The sequence below is a fragment of the Lepeophtheirus salmonis genome, chromosome 14 (genome assembly GCF_016086655.4).
Source record: "Lepeophtheirus salmonis chromosome 14, UVic_Lsal_1.4, whole genome shotgun sequence".
NCBI classification, from domain to species: Eukaryota; Metazoa; Arthropoda; class Copepoda; order Siphonostomatoida; family Caligidae; genus Lepeophtheirus; species Lepeophtheirus salmonis.
In genome coordinates, this window is record NC_052144.2 from 13,951,059 (window position 1) to 13,976,434 (window position 25,376).

Genomic DNA, 25,376 nt, shown 5'->3' on the forward strand with positions numbered 1-25,376 from the left:
TGTTTGTATAAGTAGGAGCCCCATCCTTTCCCATCCCAAAGAAGACTAGAAAAACAATTTCGAGTGTTTCTAGTCTTCCTTGCCCATCCCCATCTAATTAGTTTATTTTACTATTTATATTCCAACGCAACCTTACATTAAATTAGAGGATATAAAAATATAAATTAATAAATATTTAAAATACAATGGGTAATAACAATTTTAAAATGATAGTTAAAAAAAATAACATACGAACACACTTTTAAAGTATGAGTTATAACATTACACTTTCGATTGAATATTTTTTTTTAAAGAACACGTTATATATAACGTCTCTTTTATATTTCATATTTTGTCTATTTGTCCTGACTCCTGGGATATAATAAACATTTAATCATAGGGATTAGGAAACAAAATTTCACCATTCCAATAATGTCTATATCAACTGATATAACTTTATGAAATTATGGCTCTTTAATGAATACTTAAACTAAAAGGAGGAGAAGACGTACGAGAGGAGGTACGATTACATACCTATCAATAAATAAATTTATCATTGATAGGTATGTTATTTTAAATTATAGATAATTTATTCAATATTAATAATAATACTGCATAATACAATTAGACAAGATAAATTTTTATCAAGGTTGAAGAACATATCAATATTCCTAATTAAATTAATCATCATTTTAATCCCCACAATTCAATTTTCTCTTTAGTTTTCATTTTATATTTTAATATAAGTTCTTTTTCTTTTTGAATATTATCATTTACTTCAGAAACTAATTGTTTTGCCATGCACTAGAAAATTTGACCGAAATACAAAACGATCAAATTAATACTCTTCATCACATTCAACGTCAAGAATTTCAGGAAATATTAAATATTCTGCTATTAGTTTTAAAATATTATAATTAGGGAATATTTTTTTGGATTTAATTTGTTGAAGATATAATTTTCTTGAGTATTGACTTGTTGTTTTTAATTTATGAAAATATTGAACAACAAAACGTACACACTACGAAAAGTAAGCACTGCACTGATTTTTTTTAAGACTTCGATGCCTTGTAACTACTAAGGCATTCTGGAACGAAACAATTATCCATCAAATGGATGCATTTCAATGAAGTCACTGATGAATAAACTTTAGACCAATGATGTAGTCAACAAAAATATTACGTTTTTACAACATACCTAGATATTTAGAAGTATATAATTGTAAAAGTGAAAATCGTAGTAAATTAATCAATTATCAAATATATTATAAGGCTGAACAAAATAAAAATATTAACTTAAATCAATGAACCACATGAATAAAAATATATTTATGTTGGTGTATTACAGCAATATTTACAATTGATAAATAAGAAAATAACTTTTTACTGTTTATGTCATACAAACAAGTAATATGCCTTACAATGATCGAGGAACTGAATCGATTATTTAGTGTCAATTAATACTGAAATAATAAAAATGAAAATAAGATGTTTTGTCACATCTTATGCATTTAGTGCAATCCGTAATTTATTTATTAAATATTGATGTGGAGTTCCTAAATTCTCACGAAAGTGATATTCAATATTATGAAAAGTAATTTGGTAATTGAGAAAATGACTCCCGACTCACTAACTTTTGAAATATGTTAAATGAAATTCATATTTTCCAATATAATTCTACTGAAGTTATAAGATCACTGATAATTTATTAATATATATATATCACGTAAGAGTTCCCATGAACTACTTATGCATATATGTAGGCAATATGAGAGTTGAATATGTTTTGCGGCTTTGCTGATAAAGCTGTCAATAAAAGAGCACCACATTAAATTCATGGTCTCAGATCGTCTTTTACTTTTTTTTTCAATGGCAGAAGAGACTCATTAGTGATAATGGAATCGGAAGTGAGGATGAAGTGTCTAGAATTGCAGAAATAATACAGCCATATAAACAGATTATGTGTCCTAGATAGAGTTGTATGTTTTTATTGTACATCAATGACACTTAGGGACTTAAATCAATAAAAGAGTTATATAAGAATATTGGGAGACGAAATAGAGTAGACATTGGAAGGAGTTTCAGTGGAAGAGATGAAGATGAAGGATGATAAGTCTGTTTTTCCTCACTATACATTTCATTCTAGTATTATTCATCTTTATGAAACATATCCTCAGTTATTGTAGAAGTATACAACGATTCCATACGAGATAAAGAGCAATGGATGTGTATTTAGACCAATGAAGAAACTAATTTGGATGTTAAATGATATTTGCACAATGAATGATACATACATTAAATGAGATGACATCCACTGAGTAAGGCACAAAAACCTTTTCTGAACAGATTCTCCCTAAACATAATTAATATCCCAATGTCGTAAGATGGAACTAAGAGGATGGATATATATGGATGTTCCTCGAAAAATATGGATCCAAAGTATCCTTATAGCTTTATAAGTAATTAATTTGATGTGTTGTATATATTACTATTCCGAATAAATTTTTTCACAAAGGTATTAAATCGTTTTGATTATACCTCCTTCACCCCATGAAGTAGTTTGAATGTACGAGATTTCGCGACGATTCTTGATCTCTCTTGAATTATTTGATAATTAATTAATAAGCTATAGTTGTATATCTTGATGATCGATTTATCTTGATAAAAAGTAGCGTCTATTTTGAACAAAATTTTCAATGAAAGAAAGAATATTATATTGCTCATATAAACACATAAATCAAAATAAACTTGTTCAAAAAAATATATTCTAAAAACATCATTTATTATATAAATGTAATTGCAAATATTCAATACGCAAAGTAATTCCAAATTAGGCTTTATTCAACATGAGTATATAATTATATTATAATTGGGTTTAACTTAGTGATGGAAATTGATACAGAAACTTTATTTAGTAGATGACCAAAATCACCTTACCAATTGTCCAAAAGCGGATAAAATTAACTGTTCAGCCGAAGTCAAAGTTTTTATTGATTCTTTTTCATTGCCTAAATAAGTATTGACTTCCACCATATCCAGAGCTGTCAAACACCCGGATTTATGACATTCGTAAAGGATTCTAAATCCTTCTCTTAGAGTCAGTCCACCACGAACTAAGTTGAAAGCTTTTGTATAGTGAATATAATTTTTATTGAACACTTGAATACCTGGTGTTCCCGTGGTAGGGGCTTCTGAGGGATCCAAGGAATCAATATCAAAACTAACATGTAGAGGCCGATCATTGTTGGGGTTAATTTTTCGAAGCGATCTCCTTATAACCTTACAATCAATAAGAAAATTGGAATTATATGGACAAGAGGAAGGATATAAAAATATAATATCCTCACCTCATTGATACCTAGTTCGTCGATGTCATTCATGTAGTAAGCTTCTATATTTAAATCTTTTAATGTTTTTACCTCCCCTGGATCAACAGACCTTAATCCTATGAAAGCTATTCTATCTGGACTTAATCTCGGCTCATGCCAGTCACAGACGGAACACTTATCCTTGAAACTGTCGTAAAGTTCACTAATCTGATACGCCACCGGCATTCCATGCATGTTACCAGAATCAGATGTATCCGGTGTATTAATATCGGAATGAGCATCAACCCATAGGAGACATCCATTTGGATGAACATTTGTGAATCCTGAAACGGTGCCTATACCAATGGAATGATCCCCTCCAATCACAAGGCAAAAGCGATTGTCCTTAAGAATATTGGACACTTCGTTTTTTAACTGAAATGAAAATCAATTTTTAGAAATGATTTAAGAGTAAGTAGTAATAATAGTAAATTTATAATACCTTTAGGTTATAAGCATGAACATTTTCTCGATTGAGAGCCATTCCCTTTCCCTCGATTTCTTGTACAGGATCATGCTTTAGGATCCCTTTAAAGTCTACATTGTGTCCTATAAGGAAATGTATGATTTAAGCTTAAATTTTTATCAATTTAATATAACCAATAAACGATTATGATATTCAATCATTGTTGTAACTCACCCATATCCTTTAATTGTTTAATCATATTCATTTCTTTAATTAATATATCCGGTGATTTAGCTACTCCACTTTTTGGCTAAAAATGATATATAAAATATTATTTAATACTAAAGTAAATACTTCCATTATATGAGTATGTTGCTTTTATTTATCAAATCCAGCTCCATTACAAATCCTGAGCTTACAGTATTACATATAATTAATGTACGCAAACAGATGATTAGATACATACTGGAACTGAGAGCCGGGCCAGAATTTAATTATAAGGGGCATAATAGAGCATTTTCACTGACGTCATCAATGGTATTATAATTGCAATACTTCAAGGTACTTGGAGGTTCAAAGTTCATATTTTTACTACATAAAATGGACAAATGTATAATAAATCTTGATTAAACTCCATATATCAAATGGCTTTAAGAATTTAAAAAAACAACAACTTAAAATTTACATTGAATACTACTTGATGCAAAGGATATTTGAAATAAAACGAAGTAATAATTACTGAAAATCCCTATGGAGGAATAGTTCATATATTTTCTACATAAATTAAGAGGTGAAAAGCTACGTGTGTGTGGGGGGGGCTGACGGCCCCTTCCCTCTAGTGCCGAACATACTTGACTCTATATAAGTCTGTGAATGTCAAATTATATGAAATAATACGTATAATAGTCAAATATAAGATTCGTCATGAATACAGAAAAATATAATTTTTTTTAGGCGTTCAGTTTAAGTTTGACATGTTATACTTTTATTTTATTATTTGGATAAATTATTTTTGACAAGTCTAATATTTTTTTTAGGAAAATTAAATTAATTGATTATCATTTTTTTTTCTTAAAAAGAACACTGAATTGAATACGCGTATATCGATGATACAATTAGGATACAGTGTATTTATACTGTTCTAATTAATACAAATGAAAAAATGTATTTTTTAAAATAACCTGATTTCATAAGAACGTCTCATATTAAATTTATTAAACACTCATGCGATGATGACTAACCTGCCCCATTTCAAATGAAGCTCCCAGGACACCAATACGTAAACTCTTGGATCCATCTACATTGCATTGTACTATACTATTTTTATTCCAGGAGCTTGCCAAGCATCTACTTCTAATCCCTCTTGGGATCAAAAGAATATTTGAAGATTTCAAAACTTTGTTCACTATTGCACTCATACCTGGAAATGACTGACTGTTTAATAATATTCTTAAATGAATGTGTTTTCCTTATTCTCTCATAGGTAACCATCAGAGTCTTCTACGCTCAAAAAATACAAGTTTTACATTATTCTTATCTATATGATATTTTTGAACTCGTGAGTTTGACAGAGAAATAAACCTATGACCACTGTCCAGAGATGAAAATAAATTAATAATGCTAAACCGTTATGCTAACAAAAAAACTCGAAAATTAATGTGGTAACCGTGACAATTTGAAGAATGTTTCGGAGAAGATTAGCTTAGCTATTATGACGTTTTATTTGTTTAGCTGTGAGCAGTCCTGACAGGGTTGGAATGGAAATAAACACAAATACTACTCCGTATCTAGTAAAAATATTGGCAATATAATTACTTTGAAGTCAATCCTAGTCTTAGTCCAACAAGGAATTTTTATTATAACCATAATAATAACTTCCTAACCAATGTTGTATAGCCATCAAGGGTTCCAATATTAATACATTATGTTAATCAGTTTTTATCAAGGTTGAATGACTTACTAAATGTTCAAATTTGAGGAAAAGGATCCAGTACTGGATCATTTGTGAAAAATGGTAATGATCTTAATAAAGACATGGGAAGAGTTGACGATATGGATCGTTTATTTAACAACATTAAATTGTCATGTCCTCTAAATATTTAAATAAATTTAGCTTCTTAATTAAATAATTGTTATTGCCAAGAATCGATTTCAATATTATGTAGGACGTAAAAGAAAAGTTCCATCGTCATCATCAAGACCCCAAAACAAAAGACAGCCAAATTTTTTAAATGTATAATTGTGATGGATATTACCGAAGTTTGATTAAAAATTTAATATAAATGATGTCCAATTAAGTCAGGTCAAGGAGGTGTTGGTTAATGTTGACATTGAAAATCAAAAATCATCTTCACAGATTGGCAGCCTTCAGATCTGAAGACAATGACCTTCACTGGTGAAGTCAATGCATTATACTTTGTTGCGGGTTACATTGCCTTCTCTATCAAGAAGAAACTCATATGATCATCACACAGATCATTTCTGGCTGTTGGCTACTCTCCACTAGTATTAGTCTCGTGGCAGACTCTAAAGAGAACAAGTCTACCTGGGCAATTTTATTGATATCATGAGCTGAAGAGGATAATTCACACCAACATACATTACGTTCCTCACTTGTCTTTAATCTCTATTGAGCTTCATCGCCAGAAAAAAAGGAAGATACTGACTTCCGTCCTCAACACACTAAACCCAAGAGCTTCTTTTGTAGCTACATTCTGTGATAAAATGCAGGAGAGCTCAGAAACTGCAATTGAAAGAATGCTTGACACAGAGTGTCAACAGGGTCACAAATTGGACAGCAATCCTGGCTAGATATCGCAAGTTATTTTCAATGTGATGGCAAGAACTTGGTTGTTCAACTCAATGATAACATTAGCCTAGAGAACGGAAATAGAACGTCATCTAAAAGCAAGGTATTGCAGCTCAAATCTACGAAGATTGTCAAGCTTAAATCAAATTCTATTTATGTTTATAGACATGGGGTTCTACTCAAATAATTACTGTGCAGCATCATATTATTTTTATTATTGAATCCTCTGTTATTGTCATACTATCATTCATGAACAGGGGCGTCTGCAGGATTATATTTTTGGGGGGAGGGCTATATTCGCGTATTTTTTCCATCCTGACCAAAAAAAATCTATTAAAAACAAAAATTCCTTAATTGGGGGAGGCTACAGCCCCTCCACCCACCTTCTGCAGACGCCCCTGTTGAACTTTATAACATTATAGGTACCAATAAAATTATCTTTATTGATGATAAATAATTTATATTATAAGTTTATTTATCAATATTTTCTATCAGCCTTTCTAAGGAACTTGCGTTTTTTAGTCTGCTGTCCATGCATAGAGACGTCCTTGAATTCTTTATATATTATTTTCTTTGCCATAGTCATATTGTCCAAATGAACATAATTCAAGGCAATCTAGTATTTTGTCCCATTAAAATGCTAATTCTTTTTTAAGTTCAATTATATATAGATAAGTTGAAGAAATGAAAGGAGGTAGGAGATAATGTTCCCAACATTAATTTAAAATTAAATATTCATCCACACCCCTCTCATAATATTATTCCATTAAAACATTTTTATGAGTGAATACCAGCTTCTACTACTAATTGAATTTTGATTATTTTATAATAAGATTAATAAGACATCATGCTAGTAAAAGAAAGGGGCATATTGACATTTTTTCTGAAGTTTGAAAGCCTTTTATTCCATGGACTATGACTTTGTTGACAATTATTAATTGACATACTTGGATCTGTTCACGTTTTTTCTGTTAATCTGTTCTCTTCTATTTAAAAAAATCCATTTTGGTCACTCATTCATTAGTTTATTTCCCATCATTTTTTTAAAACGAAACGGACGACTACAGCATGAGCAATTTTTGTTCAAATTGAGTTGGCTACGAATGGTTTTCCATTGACGTATGAAATTTTTCTTCCCGTCTCAGTATTCATGATTGTGTTTTATCTTTATGGTATTTAGTAGATGGGACGATATCAGTCCTTATTTATTCGGTCCAGTCTAATCTTAGGACCGGTCCTATCAGTTCTCGGGACGGTCATTACTTGAACTGATTTTAAAAAAAGAAATAAAGTTGAGTGACGTTGTAATAAAATATTACTAAGGAATATTATAATTAAACATGGGATGAGGAAAAAGGAAAAAAAACTAATTAATGCGATTAGATAAGTAGAAACAGATGAGTATATGCTCCAAGGTTAATGGAAATAAAAGGTTATACCATACCACGTGTACGACTGATGTTTGATTACTAACATGCTTTTTATTAGTGACGTCAAAGACTATGATTGGTTGCGTCCTTGGTCAAAATCTGTCTTTCTTGCCCAGTAGTTGGTACGATACATTAAATTGAAAATTCTAGCAATAGTGACGCCATAGACTATGAGTGATTACGTGTTTTGTCAAAATCTCCCTGTCTTGCCCAGAAGTCGGTACAATACATCAAATGGAAAATTTTAGCAAGCCCGATTACATGATGATCTAACCTTATATTTCTTCTATTTTGTTCATTATTTAATAAGTTGTGGGTGTGTTAACATCTCCCTCTAAAAAAAGAATTCTCACATATCTTTAGTCTCAATTGTTGCCTTTCAAATGCATAATAAAATGCAAATGGATGTTTTTAATTACAATTATGATATTTTCCCTGCATTAACGATATTTTAAATGAAGAAAGTTCTCATCTTTATAAAAGTAATTCATTTTTTCTCTCTAAAATCATAAGACAGGCAGTTGCTATTAGAAAGTGTCTTAATTCAGGAGTACCATATGTCTCACTCCCGCCTTCTCCTCGCGCTCTTACACAAATCTCATCTCTAATTATTGTACAGTATCAAATACTATGTATGTATAATTTTAATATTATCAAACATATATTTATATCAAAAATTGTAGAGAAATAGTACAACGATGATAGTCTAAGAGAGCTTAAGAGATAAATAGAAGATGGTGTGATTTAATGACAGGATGATTAATTGGAATCGGATATTTAACTATTTATTAATATTCTAAGTTTTGAAGAAAAAAAAATAGCCTACCACTCTCAAATTAAGCAATTTTCGTTTTTTACTAGAAAATTTAATCTTTGATTTTTTTTCTTCAAAGAACGTCCCATCACTAGTATGATTGACTTATTTGGCTAATGACCATATGATTTCGGGCCTTCTTTCGGTTTCTTTCTGAAGGAAATGTTGCAAGTTACAATAAAGGTAACGACGTGGGATATTTCCAATTAGTGTTGTGTAGGAAATTATTTATTTGATCCAGCCTGAAGACCGGTCCTATGGGTCCTTAGGACTTTCAATATTAGAACTGATTAAAAAGAAGAAATAAGCTTTAGTGTCGTCATCAAGGACCAAACTTTATAAGTCTTTGGTTAATAAGTTTTTTTTTGTTTTTTTAATATACAGGAATGAACTGGACGGCACCAAGACTGAACTGGAAGGCAATGTATACAGTTTTCAGTTGCATCACTTTGTTATTGGTTCAATTACTACAAATTGGTCTGAAAAAGACTCGCCAAAACTTTAGCACTGCACATCTACATAATATGTTTGCTATTGTTTAAATATATTTAAAGTGTTTATAGTTCGTAGTTTTTCCAAAAATGGAATTTGAATACGACTCGTGGACAAAGATTAAATTGCAAGTATTGAATGATGTCAAATTTAGGTTAGAAATTAAAAAAAAAATTGTCTAAATAATATTTTCTAAGGAATAAATAATTAGAATTTTCGTGATACTGAATTATTAAATTTCAATTTATTATAGTAGATTTATATGTAATAAGATTAATGTTATAGGCAGTAATATAAATCCTGTGATTTTTTTAGCTAGGCCCGTGGTCCTGGATTTGGTAATTTGGAGAGAATTTGTGATTATTATTTAATTCCTGAGTAGTAAAAATCCTTTCTTAAATAGATTAAATTATATTAAAAATCTGATTGAACATTCTTGAGTGCTCATAAAAGACGGGGTGTAAACCTGAGGATTTGTTGCAGAGTTATAATTGTATATACTTGTTGGACTCAGAATAGAATTGGGATCGACATCGGAGTAATTCTTAACAATGTCCTTGTTTATTTCATGCCCCCTCCTCACTTGTCACAGCTGATTGTAGCTGATCTCCTCAAAAATGTTCCTGAAATTGTCAGGGTGACCATGTTGATTGTCTTTTTTCGTTTTTTACATGCCTATTATACACAGGATTTTCAACCTTATTAAAAATTACTGATATCAGTTCTAAAACTTATAAATTTCAGTCCTTGATGAACTCAATAAACTTTATTTCTTCTTTTTTAAATCAGTTCTAGTACTGAATTTCCGTAAGACTGACAGTCTTAAGGACCAGTCCTAAGACTGGACCACTCCGAATAATTAATCGAGACTGACACAATAATAATTAAATATACTCATAGATCATATATAATTATGATTTCCTAATTGATTCAACAGTAGTTAAATAATGATAATTAGGTGGTAATACAGCTAATTAGGTGCTAATTAATTAAAATGATGAATGAAACATGATGATCATTTTGTTGACCTTTCAACGTTCTTAGATTCCATTGTGGTAAAAACTTGAAGGACGACTATCTCTTAATAATTACTGATTAATTAGACCTAATATTTAAAAATAAACAATTATAAATAAATTCATGATTGCATTTAATGTCAAGGCTTTAAGATTTTAAATACCTGATACGTTTTCTATGTTATGTCGGAATGTAACATTCTCAATAAAAATAACTCAAATGTAAGAATAATAAGTATTAGATCAATATGGTGAAGTAAGTCAAAATATGAGATATTGAATGTATGAAAAATAGTCGCAGAGTGCACTGTATTTGGCGCTTCCTGATGTGTATATATATATATGATAAACATATTTGGATCTAGAGAAAAGTCTTTCCTGTCCAGGAGCTCTTCAGAAGCCAAAAGAAGAGGCTACTACGAACAGTGGGGACAGAGGAGTAGTATTATTTTTAAATTCACATACATATATTGATTTTATTATGCATTTTTAAATCAATTTTTACCAAAGATAGGCGAGAATTCTTCTTTTAGAAGGAGATATTAACACACCACGACTTATTAAATAATGAGAGAAAAAAGAGCACACGCAACAACCTTTTTTGCTTTTGTAATCGCTATACTTAGTTTTTTCTTAACACACATCCCTTCTTTAACTATATTTAAGCGTGGTTTCCGAAAGGACAAGAATACAACTCATTGCTGATCCCTCGTCGTATATATTTACATGCATATATGGTTCATTTTATTATTTCTATGAAGAAATATTGGCTATATATGGAAATTCTAATACATAGCTACTATTTTGATATGATACTAATACAGTATCAAATGAAATGTTATTTAGGATTTTAATATAATAAAAAATATATGTGTAATTGATTTAAAAAATTATGGAGAAATAATATTACAACAATTCTCTCTGAGTACGTAAAGATAAATAACAGTGGGCTTGATTGACTTATTTGGCTAACTATCAGATATTTCTATTTAGAGGAAAGGTTGCGTGATACAATAAAAGTAACGTCGTAAGGGAGTCTTGCTCATAGTGTTTTTTTCGAAGTTACATTTTCATTTTTATCAAGAAATTGTGAATGACTTATTTTTTTTAATACAAAAGATGACCCTTTTTGACTAACTTTTTGACAGAATGCATTGAATGATTTTTTTTTATGAACCATATTTTTTATCTATTCTAACATTTGTCGTTTTTTGCCATTAATTATACAAGTATTGAAAAAAAAACAAGTTTAATTTCGTTTTCGTTTTGAAAAATTCTACTTGTATAGTATGTATATCAGGAGTGTCGGCAGGATTATATTTTTAGAGGGGCTTAGTTTTTGGATTTTTTTGAAAAACAAAATTTAACTTTCTATAAAAAAGCTATCGATTTTTGGAAATTTTTCTCTAAAAAAATTCAAAAATCCACACCTGTTCACAAAAAATTTAAAAAATAGATTTTTAATATTAAATTTTTTGGAGAAAAATTTCAAAAATTCACAGCTATTCATAAAAAATTAATTAAAAAAATTAGATTTTCTAGTAAAAAGCTAAAATTCCTTAATTGGGCAGGCGGGGGGTACATCAGAAAAATAGATTTTTAATATTAAATTTTTTGGAGAAAAATTTCAAAAATTCACAGCTATTCATAAAAAATTAATTAAAAAAAATTAGATTTTCTAGTAAAAAGCTAAAATTCCTTAATTGGGCAGGCGGGGGGTACATCAGACCACCCCCTGCGGACGTCCCTGTATATAGACATATTCATTATGTACTGATAAAATTACGATTTATTTTTATTTGTGGTTTACTAGGAAAGAGTAAAATTGATCATTATGGTGGCACTTTGCTCTGTTTTGACGTTTTATTATAAATGCTTTGTTTTGAACTAATAAAGGGTTTGTCAATTTTTCATGCAGGGAAATCGTAACCATATACGTGAGTCTTCTTTATTGCTGTGATTCGTTTTGTTTTTTATTATTATTCTTCATCATGCTATTTTATAATACTGAATACATAATATATATGTATTTATATCCATTGAGAATGTGTAATTTTGAAACTTGTTCAATGACTGTGTGTGATGAATGCGATAGTACCGAGACAATTGCTACGAATTGTTTGTATGTACATCGTTAGTTATTTAAATGATTATATATTATAATTATATGCTTCTTGGCTCGAAGGCCACTCCCTCTCACTGTGACTTTATTACGTAATATATCAGATCTAAAAAATTTTTTAGGTCATAATGCCGATCGCTTAAAAAGAGGAAATATGAGAGAAAAAAGTTGAATTCTTAGGCATCACTCAACCTCTTATCTTTGAGGCCGACATCACATTCATGTCTCCTGCATGGGAAGTTGGCTTGGAGCTGCACCATTTATTTACAATATGGATTCTTCTACTTTTCTTTTTATAGCTACTTACATTCATTTATATATTTATTTTTTCGGAAGAAGACTTAAAGACTCACTATTGAGTTGTATAAGTTAAAAATGAGATGAAGAATTTAAAGTAATTAGGATAATGCAATCATTGAATATTCTTTAGATTATTGTCAATATACTGTTCGATTAATTTTTGACTATTTTGATGACGACAATTTGTAGTGTTTAACTACTTGATTTAGAGAACACACTACGGAATAGTGAAAGGATAAAGACTAATTAATAAATGAAAAGTTACTGTCTGTGGTGGATTTTTAAAGTTCAAATTCTTACAGTTATATTAATGCTGCATAAATGTATAATAAATGTGTGATTTTAATAGATTAAAATGAAAAGATAACATCCATGAATCGTTGGTTATTAAAATGACTTATGTAAATAAATAAGGTGCTATGAGATGATCACTTGTACAATCGCCCTATACAATTTCTACAGAAATTGCATCTTGCAAACGACATATTAAATTTTAAAGCAATAAAATTTATCTATATTTAGAGAGACCTCTTATGAGGTCAGCTTCAGATCATGTTCGCAAATAATATAATATAATTGATATAATAAGAACTTAAGTAATATTCGAATGAAGTGCATAGGAGTGAGCAGAGGGGGTCGAAGCAAGTTTAGCCAGGTATAAAATCCATTCCTCACTCCATGTTTCTTAGTTATTATTATACTTCTAAATACAAGTATACAAAAAGAGTGATCTCTCGTGATATTACGACTATTTTATAATGTATACTATGTTTGATTCGAGCCTTTATTAAAGTATACATAGTGGAAGAAGTAAAAGGTACGGTCCATCCCTAATCTTTGTTGTCATCTCTTGTGTATATTTTATTTATATATACACCATATATAACAAACTCACATCATCCCCAGCTACTTTTTTGGCGATAGGGAAAAAAAAAGAAAAGAAAAAACTAAAACACATATCCCCCCCCCTTCTACACATTTTGAGAAGTGAATGTTCCCAAAAGAGCAAGGGAAGAGAGAAAGAAAGAGAAAGAACTTCTGAGTTTCTCATTTTACAACATTTAGCACAACTCATCGTCCTCTCTGAATTATTGGTGAGTAATTTATCTCTATAATATCCACACGGAATCAATCTTGATGCCACAACACCTTTTATAGATATTCCAGGATGTGTAAAATAATCGTAACCGTGAGAACGGTTCTTTGGTACGTCATGTCCTTGGCTGGAACCCTCATGATTCTCGTTTCACTATTCACGAATAAGTGGCTCCTCGGGAAGATCTCAACAACCAACCTCTCTACTTCGGGTTTGTAGCGTTTATCCATGACTTTGTTTCTCTCTTTGCGTTCATTGAGACGGCGCCTTTTTCCATTTTTTTTATTTTATAGAAATAATAATATATATATAAATATTATTTCTTTTTTCCCCCATCAGCCCTCGTTTTCCCATCTTTTTCTATATATTTTTGTTTAATTTTGTAAAAAACTTTTTTTTATATTTATGTAATTGTATAGAATTAGCTTCACTTGGATTTGAGAGTAATTTACTTCGTAGTTTTTTTAAATTAATTATATTATAATTTATTCGGCTCCTACATAGTTACAATTAGTACAGTACCTAAATCAAAATTTGAACGAGTAATTAATTACATATAACTTATCACATTTATGACACGCCGCGAAGACAAATGAATTAAATGTCTACCCCTTCAAAGAAAGGCTTTACAACTAACTCTTATATAACCTCCTCATCCCTATGTTGACCGTAGTTCTTTTTCCTTCATAGATGACTTTCTCAGTACTGCCATAGGTTTAGGAAACTCTGTTGCTAGTGGGAATATAAAAGATATTCTGGAGAGGAATGTAGGACTCTTCATCGATTGTAAGATCCCTAAAGGAAAGAAGTTTTTCGAAGGAGAATGTATCCCTGACTGGGAAAATATCGATAAAGTATTTTTGGATATGAGTGAATCCGCATACCCGCATGCTTGGAGAGGTGCAATCATTTGCTTTGTCATTGGTTTGGCATTTATGGTAAGCGAGAATATTATATTACACATCATGAGATGATGATTGCCATTTTGTACGGTACTTTTCATCATCAAATAAGTTCCCTTTCTACATATTACGATTGAGATAGAAGGGGAAGTGCCTATACTTATTCGGATCCGTAGTAGCTTCTCCTAATATCTTTGTAAATTTATCCGTATTTTTGTAACTAACAGATATACATATTTTTTGCATTCCCACATTACAAAGAGCCTTTATATGAAGGACAAAATTATCTTAAATTCAACTGATAATGAGTTTAAAAATTATTAGCATGAATAGTAATAATCACAGAAGTTTGTATAATCTCACAAAAACCTTTTGCTTTTCAGATCATCACTGACTTCTTTGCATTAATGACCATTTGCTGCCGAAGCTGTGTATGCTGCTCTGTATTCACTATTTGTGGTTCCATTCAAACCTTTGCATCGATTCTGTTTATCCTCGGGCTTGTAGCTTATCCTGCTGGATGGGGCTCTGCCAAAGTTAGTAACGTGAGTATTTATCCTTTTATTCCGTGGATCTAAAAACAAATCTGGGATTTTTTTTTACTTTTCAGTCTTATTGTGGTGGCCAATCTGAGCCATTTTTCTTGGGACCAGACTGTAAAATTGGAAGTGCATTTTGGCTTGCTGTTGCAGGCACTGTATGCTGTTTTCTCTCTTCTTCTCTGGCTATTTGGGCATATAGGTCCACAAAAACACTCAAGTGAGTCCTTTTACATAATATATTTGAAAATGGTGTTGTTTTTTCCTCTTCTAAACACTATACTTCCGATTTAGGTGCGTGGACCGCGAAAATCAAGGAGACCATTGCATTTGCTTACCGTAAATATTGTGGAGTTCTTATTTTCCGCTCTCTTTTTTTGTACAAAAAATAAATGCCAACTTTATTTATTGCATTATTGCCCAGGGTATATATATGTAACACATGATTTCATTAAGCATTGCTATTTAAAAATTTAGTGCTTACCTACATTATTTTTTTAATATCCCTATTTTCCTATATTCAAAAGGATATAAACACAAACTCTGCTATTTTACTGATATTAATATTTTTCTATTGTACAAAAACTCAAAAATAACGTTCTGTCGTCAACCAAGCATTTTATGACGTTTAAAAATGAAATAATTAAAAATTACTTTTTGTTTTCTCATTAATTTTTTTCTAGTCCAATCAAGGAGTTTTATGAAGTACGAACTACGATTTCATGAATATAATCATTTTTTAATGTGTCAAATGCCTCGGATTTAATGCAATTTGTTTATTTTGCTAAATTATATTTGACCAGCCTTGATTCGATAAACTTTCGTAGTACATGTTATTTACAAAATTATCTCTTACCACTGTTTTTTATGAAGGAGAAATTAATTTGGGAGTATTATTAAATGTATTGTAATCTTATATATTCAACTATAATATATATATATATATATTTGATGTTTAATCTAAGAATTTATATTCTATAGTGTTCTTCAATAATACTTATATTTTTAAAAGTTTAAATTAAATACAAATACGCTTGTATTAACATGATTAATTAGTGTTTTTATCATTTTCCTTTTTTGAGTGAAACTGAGTGATCTTGAACTCGCTTTTTCCTTTTTTTATAAGGACCCAGTCCTTTTCGAACCATAGACATCCTCCACCATGACTGAATCCGAATAATTGCACGGATTTCCATATTATATTGCTCTTTTTCCAACCGGCTTCTCTCCAGATTCTTTTTGTCATTCTCAACAAACTCGGTGATTTCTTTCAAACGAATCAGGGCGAGTTTATAAGTACTTTGGTCCTGAATCCGGGCCTTTTTTAACTTTTGAAGTTCCTCATCTTTGACTTTAACATCCACCTGTAATCTGAGACACCAAGTCTTATGGAGTTTAGTCAAAGTGTTTAATTTCCCTCTAAGACATTCTTCTATTTCAGCCGTGACCTTTTTTTCATATTCTATCTCCTCCTTCACTTTGCTTTTCTCATTTAACAACTCTTTTTCAGTGGTCTTAAGGTTTCGTATATATTGGCTCTCGTGCTGAAAAAAATATTGGGACATAAAATCCTGTTCGATTTTGCAGACTTTACGGACGTCCAGTAAATGATCTTTCAGCTGTGCAATTTTGGTGCTCTCCGAAAGTAATAGATTATCCGTTGTCTTAATGGCTTCTACTATTTTGTACCTTAGATTGGTGATTTCATTTCCAATGGACTTTGCCTTGTATCTAAATTATGTATTCTTAGTGAGTTTCATATTTAGTAATCAAACCTTGTACAAAATACCCTATCATTCGCTTTTCTTTCATCCTCTCCTTATATTGATGGACTGCTCTTTTGAGAGTAGTACTTGTTCCCCGAGTTTTCAATTCTTGTATTGTCTTTTCTAACATCATTTGCACATTCCGAACTTCTCTATATACTTTTTGTATAGAATATGCTTTTATGGCTGGGGCATCATCCGTTAAACTGGGGTCTAACTGTGCACTTCTTAATTTTTTCTTTCAAAAAAAATGTATGAAAAAAAGTTAAAATGTTATTTTAGTAAGATTAACCCATATTTATTAGAAAAAAAAAAAAAAGAGTACTACTTGAAAAAGCTCATTTTCTTTGCGCAAAAGACTTCCTAAATCTTCTTGAGTAGCATTTGGATGAGGAATAGATGCCCAATCCTCATCTAGTTCGGAGGGATGAATCATTGTTCCCCCCACAACTGCCAATTGATCCACAACATTCTCAAGAATGGACTGCATAAGAATGCATTCAAGCGTTTTCAACTTGGACTTGCTCTCCATTACATATTTATGTATGGTAATCATATAATTTCTATATTTATACTATCGATTAAATAATATTTAATCGGATCTAGCATTTGTTGTTGATATACAGATAGGTATAGGAAATGTTGGAATCCTAGATCCTATAACTAAAGACTATTCATGTATCATAAAGAGGTGTCAGAGTAGGAATTTCTAAATTAGCAAAATTATAAAATGGGTAGCTAGAACTAGACTTGTGTATATAATAATTAATTATAGTCTAGTATAAGTGGAAGGATTTATAGTAGAGTGTAGAGGAAAAGGACTCTGAGGCGGGCTGGTGTGGGCTATACATAGAGTTGAATGTTTAATTCTAGCTCTCCTTTTCTTTTCTTTTCTCTAGCAGCTAGGCAGCTTGGTTGTGAAATGTGAATTCTCCTTGTTTGTTCATTCCTCTAGATTCCTACTGAAACGGTGTTGAGGAGACTGAGCAGCTCCTCGATGACGTCAGGATGTTAAAGAAAAAGAAAGAAAAGTGGAAGAGACTCAGGAAATAACAGAATACTGAATAGAGAAAGACAAGAGCATCAAAGGAGACTCAATCAGATCTGGCCTCTGGGGACGCAACTCTGAATATCCGAGTAGCAAGTGAAAGAGATGACGTCTCGAGTGAGTGGGATCAAGTCTGGAGAATCCACGACGCAATTGCTTGATCCGGAGCTGGTCCAAAAGATAGTGGATGAATTGAAGTCCCAGGGTACTTTTGACCAGTTTCGCAAGGATTGTATGGCGGAAGTGGACACGAAAGTAAGTTTAGTGCGGGTCTTTGGAGAGTTGTCACCTTATGTTGGGGTTTCTTTTTTTAGCCGGGATATCAGAATCTGCGTCAGCGCGTGAGCAATTCCCTCAACAAGTTCCTGGACCGTCAGCAATGGAAGCCCACGCAAAATAAAAATGTGCTTCGCAATCAGCTCCGCAAACATATCGAAGAGTATTTGAATTTGGGGTGTTGGAGTGGCCTTGGGCCTCCTCCTTCTCACACTTTTGATTTAATGCGCAATTTCACTATCTTTTAGCTCCGGGATCATGGAAAATGGTGTGCGGCGCATTGTGGACCAAGTGGTGAATCCCAAGATTCTGTCAGTGATTGAGCCGGAGGTGGAATATGTGATGTACAACATTTTGGGAGTGGAGAAACCCTCCAACAATCCAGGTTCGAATGGGATTCCATTCCATTTCTAATGTTCTCGCTTCCTCATTCTATCTCTCTTTTTCCCCCAACCCTAGAACTGACAAACGGAAACGAGGAAAAGGCCTCCAGTGTTTCTTCCGAGGACATTGAGATGCATTCCGTCCAGGGTACGAAAATCTCTCGTATATCTCTCATTTTTATATCTATCTATTTCTAATATTTAATTAAGACAATTCTGATGAGGATGATAAAAAGAAGAAAGGGGCTGAGGAATCTGAATCCTCATCTCCTAATATAGCTGGTCATATCTCTCCACTAACTCCAGAAAGGAAAAAAGAATCCCAATCTCCTGTATTTCAAGGAAACATTTCTCCATTGACCCCACCTCCAGCATTGCCCAGAGACCATCATGACGATCCAGGTAGTCCTCATACTCCACCCTTACCACCCCTTCCACCTCCTCCAATGTATATGCCGCCACCTCCTCAACTCAGTGACTTCCGTGAAGAACCTCCGCCGCCACCTCCTCTCCCGCCTCCACCACCACCTTTGCCTACGGGTAGTATGTCCCCTGTAAGTGATACGGAACTTGCAGATCTTTCGCCTCCTGAGGACTCTCCAGACACGCCAAGTTCTGAAAGCGGACTCCTTAGTCCACCTCCTCCTTTGCCCCCACCTCCATTTCTAAAGAGACCTCCCTCCCCATTGACCTCTCCCATCGGCTCAAGTCCGGATATTGGTACCCCTCCGCTCCCTCCACCCCCACCTCCGCCTCCTTTAGATCACCCTCCTCCCCCACTACCTGTGTCGTCGTCTGGGCATTCCGATATTTCGGATACGGATTTACCTTGTCCATCCTCGGATGAAAAGTCATCTGATGTTGACATAGAGGATCTTGAAAAGGCGAGGGAAGCAATACTTGCCAAAATGGCTGAAGCCTCTTTAGGCAAGGAGGATTCAGATGAAGGAGAATTTCATACTGAAGATGATGAGCATGATGGTGCAAAGAAACGGGGTTCAACAAAAGTTGTTCCCGAAATGAACAACCCCCCATCCATTCTCACTGACACGGATATGTCGCCCATTAGTGATGATAGTAGTAGTCATACTGACAAAGAGAAAAAGGTGGATGATCACGACGAGGCCAAGAAATGGGATAACAATAAAGCCGACAAAACGTCTTCAGATGAAGATGACTCAAAAGCTTCAATGAATAATAATAGTCTTCATCGAGAATCAGGATCATCCAAGACTCAAACAGGTGAATCATCATCCAAGACGGATGAAAGCAATAACAAAAAGACAACTTCCAAGGAAGATCACTATCATCATAAGCATCACCACAAGTCATCCAGACATAGAGATTCAGATGATAATAAAAGATACGATAAACACTCTTCTCATTCATCTTCCAATAATAAAGATAAACACAAAGAAAAATCAAAGAAGGACCTAAAGAAAATGGAAAAAATTGAGCAAAAAGTAAACAAGGCAATCACGCTTAAGTCTGACAAATTCAAGGATATTGACATGTTCGCTCCTAAAGCACCTAAACCCAAGCCTCCACTTCATAGACCTCCTAGTTCTACTTCAAGCTCTTCAGCGGGTGGGTCTCCCCTTCCTAGTTTCGGGGGTAAATCCCCTTTGTCTTCATTTGGTAGTAGATCTCCATTACCATCCTTTGGTGCATCAAAATCTCCACTTTCTTGGGGATCAAAGACACCTCCCACTTTTGGCTCCCCAAATAATAGTTCTACCACCAGCAGCAGCAGCAACGTCAAGTCACCTTCCAGTTCCATGTCTCCAAAAAGTAATGCAGTACCTAAGGTTTCAATCCCCACTGTAAAACCCAATCCCGTTGTCAAGAAAAATAGTGATTCGGCAACAAAGTCTAGTAAAGAAGCCCCCATTAAACACATTAAGGAACTACCAAGTGGGCACGAAAAGTTTTCGGCTACGATAATTGATCGAGCTAAGATATATCCTGAAATACCCGTATCCAAGCCAGGAACTGACAAAGTAAAACAACATGAGAATGACATTGCTGATTCTAAGCGTCGTTTGGAGGAAGCCCGAGCCAGGAAATTAAAAGAACAACAGAAAGAAGAACATATGAAAAAGGAACGAAAAAGGTTAGAAAAGAAACATGAAAAGTTTTCAAGAGTGTGTAAAACGGATTCTGATGATGATGATACGGATTGGGAATCAAAATCTTATAAAAAAGAGGATGTTGTGATGGAAATGAGAAGAAGAAGAACAAGTAGTACCAGTAGTAGTGGTTGTGAATTCAAGTCTCAGCGTTCGAGAACGAATTCTACTCGTGAAGATGAAAATTCTTTCCACGGATTTTTGAATAAGAGCTTAGATTCCTTAGAGATGCGATCATCTTTGCTTAAAAAGGTTATTCAGACAGACGAAGATAATTTAGATGCTGCAGAATTAGATGATAATGAAATCATTTCAATCAATGGTCTCTCTGATCCTGAAAGAGTAGCTGCCCTGCTCAAAAAACATTATGGAGGTAATCCCAAGGTTGTACATCGGCCTCCTTATTGGCTGGAATGCAAGTTAAAAGACTGGAGCGTCCCGTTTGAGGATGTTGGCTTGATGACATTTACAAAGCCCTCAGCCATTAAAGGCAAGAGTAAATGGAATTTTTTGAGCGAGGATAAGTTTTCTCTTAAACGTAAGATTAATAAAGAAAAGTGCAACAGTCGTAGCTTTCAACAGAAAAGGGCGAAAAGAAACAGCAAAGACGGGGATGAATTGGAGAGGGAAATGAATGCAATACATTCAGATAAGCCAACATTATGGCCTTCAAATCCCTTCCATGGGTTTGAGTCAACAGAACTTTTGCCTCCATCCCTAGAACCTAAATCAAGCTTCTTGCAAACTAATTTATGGACTCAAGAGATGAAAAGTGTATTTTTTGACTCAAATCAAGAATCACTTATGACTTTTTCATCAGATCTCTTTGATTACGACGATGGAGAAATTGTCTCAACTAAGCACGCATTAAATTTAATTATTAAACCTAATTTCGGTCATGATTATTTGGACACTGATTTACCAACTAGTCCATCCTCTTTAGACAGTGATGATAAAGGTTTGTCTCTTCTCCATTTTTATTTAATTAATAAGGATAAAAGGGATTTTACTTTATGTTTTTTCTCTCTGCTTTTTCTAGGTTCAAGTAGTCCAAGCAGTTCAAAAGAAAACTTTGAGGAACAGCAATCAAGAAAAAAATCAAGATTTACCTCCAATAAATTCATTAATGGTAATTTATTTTAAGCTGTTTATTCTAGTGCTTTCTTTATTAAAATATTTATCTTTCAACCAAAATGGGGGAAGAAAAGGATGATTGAAAAGGAAAAAGTAAATTGGTTTGAATTTGAAATTTTGTTAACATTTTTTTGTCTTATATGTAAATTTACATGCTTGAATATTTGATATGTTATAAACATTACACATATTCAAGAAGTACACTCTCTGCCTTCTTCCTATCTATTGTTTCCCTCCCAGCCCATAAATTTACTTGGAGAAAGGAGTAATTTACAGTAAAAGTTCAATGACTCTTAAATTTAAATTCATTTTGCGTTTTAATCCTTCTCCTACACGGTTATAGTCAGTTTGATTTATTTCTTCCAAATCATATTGTGCTATTGATAGGCACTATATATATATTTATCCAAATGTAAATAAATGTGCTTGTAATAATTATATTAATTAGTATTTTATGAAACATCTAATATAACATTTCAAATTTTTCGTTTCTTATAGAAAAATCTGTGATCCCAAGAACAAGGCGAAACGTTGCGGTTCTTAAAAAAATGACCTCGTAAATTTTCATTAAGAATAATAAGCTTTTCTCCTTTTGCAATGTAAAACATGATTAAATTATATATATTAATTAGTTACTTATATGTTATGTATATAATAATTAATATGCTGTATTGTCTTATTTTCGCAGAATTAATACAAGTTCAAGTATCCTAGTTAGTGTATCTACTCTTTTTTTTAAGTCATTAGAAATAAATGAAATATAGGTAGGTAGTTATTTATGTACAAAGCATTACATGTCAAGTTGTACCTTGCTTGAAACCAAACAAAACTGTTGTTGATATAAAATTTCCATCGTAGTGCGGATGCGGTAGTATACGTTTAGTTTGAAGTTAATCGTTGACATTGATGTACTGGAGTAGTAGATTCACAATGGGATTCCGTGGCTTTCTCTTCATTGCTATGAGTGAGTAGTACCTACTTTTCTTCAAATACGCGATCGGGATTCATTTACAGCTACATTAAATCTTTTTTTTTGTTTTTTTCCCCCAAGTGATTTCCCTGGGCCAAGCGGCGGACCATCCATGCTATGATCCTCACCATCTAATTGGTTGGTTGAATTCTCATCAGAACAAAAATGTGGCATTGATGTGTCGTCAAGAAGTATCCGATGAGTTGGTTACAACCAAAGCCTTTGCATTTTATAAAGAAGGACTTCACTCCTGTATACCTCGTAGCTTTTTTACGAATACTAAGTTTGACTCTCTTGGACGGCCAATTGGTCGTGGTTATTGCAACTATCAGACCGTAAACTCGGACAGTTCTCACTCATTAGATCAGAAAAGTTTTTGTATTAACATTAATGCGGATGTCAAGTCAATTTCTGGTAGTTTTGTTAAGGGCTATCCTGAAGGGAAAGTTCGAGTACAATTTTCTAATGGTGATTTTTTGGAGGGGCGATCTGTTCATGGAGTTATTCATGGTAAAACTAGAATTTATGGCCCCAATAACAAGCTCAAATTTGTAGGTACCTATATAAATGGGTATCCCTCGGGTTGGTGTTGGATATTTTCAAATGATTTTAAAACGAGTGGAATGATATATGTGTATTTTGACGAAAAGGGTGTACTACAAAAAGATAAAATCATTTATCTCAATTCTAGTTTCCAAGGCGGTCATTTAGGTAGTCTGGAGAACGACACCGTTTTAGTGATTAAAGAGGACGTACAATTAATAAGTTCTGAAGAGGAGAACTGTGTACAACAACTCCAATTTTCTGTATCTGAAAAGACACGCAAATTCCTTATTCTCCCCGTTATTATTAGAGATATTGATTCAGTCATGGGGCTTTTCCTTCGTTCCAACAATATCTATATGTTTAATCGTGTGGCAAAGACGGGGAGTCAATCCATAACACAACTTCTTGTTGCATTAAAGCCTGAGTCGGGTGTGGACGTTCAAATCGACAAGCGTCCTGTAGAGTTTCTTATGGAATCCTATGATGCAGTTAAAAACTTTCTGAGTATAATTGATAGAGAAACAAAACCAACAGTGTTTGTCAGACATTACAACTTTGTGGACTTTACTAAATATGGCTATAGTTGGACACCAATCTATATTAACATGGTTCGAGATCCTATAGAGAGGGTAAATAATCAGAATTATCAGGTTGTTAATAGTTATAATTTCATTAATAAAATCATATCTTCTTAGGTTATATCTTGGTTTTATTATCAAAGAGCATCATGGAACATTGTTGAACGGATCCAAACTTTTCCACAAGAGCCTTTGCCAGATTCAAAGTATTTAAGAAAAGATTTTCCGTCTTGTGTTTTAGATCCTAGTATGGATACATATTCTATATTGCGACATTAATCCAAATATTCTCAATAAATAATATATTCTTCTTTCAGATGACGATGAGTGCAATTTTATAGAAGGTACGTCAAATGTTGATTACCCGGATCATCGAAGTCAAATGATGGCATTTTGCGGTCATGAGCTTTACTGTGCAGATTTCAATTCTAAAGCAGTGTTGCAGAAAGCAAAGGAAAATGTGGAAAGATTTTATCCAGTTGTTGGGGTTATTGAAGCTCTCAATGAATCTCTCACTGTCTTTGAAAATCAGTTCCCAAATCTTTTCCCTGGTGCTGTGGAATTATATCACTCAAACCAAGGAATAAAAGATAAAAGAATAATCAATAATTTAAAGCCTGTTATTCCTTCTGAAATCATTGATATACTTAATAGAAATTTTACTCGAGAATTAGAATTTTACGATTTTTGTAAGCAAAGACTGGCTAGACAATATGAAGCAATAAAGCTTATTCTTAAGTGATGATATGGTAATTCAAAAATCCTTTTATCGAATGAAAATACGTTAGTGCCAAGTATCTTTTTATAAATAACAATAATCTGATTTGAAAAATATATACGTCTATTATATTCTATAGTTAATTAATTTTTCTTTTCTTCATTTGGGGCCATTTCTCCCCCTAAAAAAATCCTATAATTACTAAACTTCAAATTACTGTTGTAAGTAAAACCTTGGGAATTTTCGTTCGAGTGTTGATATTTCCTAAAATTAAATTTATCTTTTAATATTGACGTCATTTGTAAATAATTATAACTAGGTAGATATAGTCATTCGAGATAGTTAATTATAGATTCTGAGCGTCATGTAATACATTATAAGTAGTTTTGGCAAAAAGTTTATTTTGTTTGCCATTTCTATTTTTCACTTGTTTTCCTTGTAATTACTTAATCTCAAAATTATACGGATTTGTGTATACTCACGCCATTTGCAATTAATTATAGCTTCCTCAATGGAAAAGTAATTCAAGATAATATTAGTAGAGTAAAGTGAAGAC

General features: G+C 32.6%; 5 protein-coding genes across 7 annotated transcripts; 3 read left to right on the forward strand and 2 right to left on the reverse strand.

The window, feature by feature from the left end:
* Positions 1–2,798: 2,798 nt before the first annotated feature.
* On the reverse strand, positions 2,799–5,170 carry LOC121129224 (arginase). The gene is made up of 6 exons (XM_040724927.2): positions 4,994–5,170; positions 3,987–4,062; positions 3,789–3,895; positions 3,326–3,721; positions 3,146–3,257; positions 2,799–3,091 (listed from the first exon to the last, which is right to left on the reverse strand). The coding sequence occupies exons 1-6, from the start codon at positions 5,168–5,170 to the stop codon at positions 2,907–2,909; spliced, it is 1,053 nt and encodes a 350-aa protein (XP_040580861.1). The 3' UTR covers positions 2,799–2,906.
* Positions 5,171–12,920: 7,750 nt separating this feature from the next.
* LOC121128884 (LHFPL tetraspan subfamily member 2a protein) lies at positions 12,921–16,324 on the forward strand. The gene is made up of 6 exons (XM_040724479.2): positions 12,921–13,829; positions 13,894–14,042; positions 14,522–14,769; positions 15,117–15,278; positions 15,344–15,492; positions 15,567–16,324. Exons 2-6 carry the CDS (start codon positions 13,904–13,906, stop codon positions 15,613–15,615), a joined length of 747 nt encoding a protein of 248 aa, XP_040580413.1. The 5' UTR covers positions 12,921–13,829; positions 13,894–13,903; the 3' UTR covers positions 15,616–16,324.
* LOC121128883 (dynein regulatory complex protein 9) lies at positions 16,220–17,730 on the reverse strand. Of its 2 annotated transcripts, none has more exons than XM_040724478.2 (3): positions 17,367–17,730; positions 17,062–17,276; positions 16,220–17,003 (listed from the first exon to the last, which is right to left on the reverse strand). In XM_040724478.2, exons 1-3 carry the CDS (start codon positions 17,592–17,594, stop codon positions 16,337–16,339), a joined length of 1,110 nt encoding a protein of 369 aa, XP_040580412.1. In that variant the 5' UTR covers positions 17,595–17,730; the 3' UTR covers positions 16,220–16,336. The 2 variants fall into 2 exon arrangements, with proteins under 2 accessions (XP_040580412.1, XP_071749431.1); XM_071893330.1 differs by having other exon boundaries at positions 17,364–17,730.
* A 212-nt stretch (positions 17,731–17,942) lies between these two features.
* Positions 17,943–22,721, forward strand: LOC121128881 (uncharacterized). The gene is made up of 7 exons (XM_040724475.2): positions 17,943–18,341; positions 18,401–18,525; positions 18,611–18,747; positions 18,822–18,893; positions 18,956–21,832; positions 21,914–22,003; positions 22,507–22,721. The coding sequence occupies exons 1-7, from the start codon at positions 18,192–18,194 to the stop codon at positions 22,566–22,568; spliced, it is 3,513 nt and encodes a 1,170-aa protein (XP_040580409.1). The 5' UTR covers positions 17,943–18,191; the 3' UTR covers positions 22,569–22,721.
* LOC121128882 (uncharacterized) lies at positions 22,665–24,963 on the forward strand. 2 transcript variants are annotated; one of them, XM_071893329.1, is made up of 5 exons: positions 22,665–22,772; positions 22,867–22,972; positions 23,060–24,153; positions 24,220–24,349; positions 24,420–24,963. In XM_071893329.1, the coding sequence occupies exons 2-5, from the start codon at positions 22,915–22,917 to the stop codon at positions 24,842–24,844; spliced, it is 1,707 nt and encodes a 568-aa protein (XP_071749430.1). In that variant the 5' UTR covers positions 22,665–22,772; positions 22,867–22,914; the 3' UTR covers positions 24,845–24,963. The 2 variants fall into 2 exon arrangements, with proteins under 2 accessions (XP_071749430.1, XP_040580410.1); XM_040724476.2 differs by lacking the exon at positions 22,665–22,772 and having other exon boundaries at positions 22,793–22,972.
* Positions 24,964–25,376: the final 413 nt, after the last annotated feature.

Excerpts from the sequence above, each read along its gene's own strand:
- LOC121129224 (XM_040724927.2), bottom strand. The coding sequence starts at position 5,170 with ATGAGTGCAATAGTGAACAAAGTTTTGAAATCTTCAAATATTCTTTTG. Across the intron at positions 4,063-4,993 it reads CTTCATTTGAAATGGGGCAG|CCAAAAAGTGGAGTAGCTAA; the intron begins GTTAGTCATCAT and ends TATCATTTTTAG. Across the intron at positions 3,896-3,986 it reads TAAACAATTAAAGGATATGG|GACACAATGTAGACTTTAAA; the intron begins GTGAGTTACAAC and ends ATTTCCTTATAG.
- LOC121128884 (XM_040724479.2), top strand. The coding sequence starts at position 13,904 with ATGTGTAAAATAATCGTAACCGTGAGAACGGTTCTTTGGTACGTCATG. Across the intron at positions 14,770-15,116 it reads TCATTGGTTTGGCATTTATG|ATCATCACTGACTTCTTTGC; the intron begins GTAAGCGAGAAT and ends TTTGCTTTTCAG. Across the intron at positions 15,493-15,566 it reads AGGTCCACAAAAACACTCAA|GTGCGTGGACCGCGAAAATC; the intron begins GTGAGTCCTTTT and ends CTTCCGATTTAG.
- LOC121128883 (XM_071893330.1), bottom strand. The coding sequence starts at position 17,594 with ATGATTACCATACATAAATATGTAATGGAGAGCAAGTCCAAGTTGAAA. Across the intron at positions 17,277-17,363 it reads AAAATGAGCTTTTTCAAGTA|AAAAAATTAAGAAGTGCACA; the intron begins GTACTCTTTTTT and ends TTTTTTTGAAAG. Across the intron at positions 17,004-17,061 it reads AAAGAAAAGCGAATGATAGG|ATACAAGGCAAAGTCCATTG; the intron begins GTATTTTGTACA and ends TACATAATTTAG.
- LOC121128881 (XM_040724475.2), top strand. The coding sequence starts at position 18,192 with ATGACGTCTCGAGTGAGTGGGATCAAGTCTGGAGAATCCACGACGCAA. Across the intron at positions 18,342-18,400 it reads TGGCGGAAGTGGACACGAAA|CCGGGATATCAGAATCTGCG; the intron begins GTAAGTTTAGTG and ends TTCTTTTTTTAG. Across the intron at positions 18,526-18,610 it reads CTCCGCAAACATATCGAAGA|CTCCGGGATCATGGAAAATG; the intron begins GTATTTGAATTT and ends ACTATCTTTTAG.
- LOC121128882 (XM_071893329.1), top strand. The coding sequence starts at position 22,915 with ATGTACTGGAGTAGTAGATTCACAATGGGATTCCGTGGCTTTCTCTTC. Across the intron at positions 24,154-24,219 it reads TTCGAGATCCTATAGAGAGG|GTTATATCTTGGTTTTATTA; the intron begins GTAAATAATCAG and ends ATATCTTCTTAG. Across the intron at positions 24,350-24,419 it reads GTCTTGTGTTTTAGATCCTA|ATGACGATGAGTGCAATTTT; the intron begins GTATGGATACAT and ends TTCTTCTTTCAG.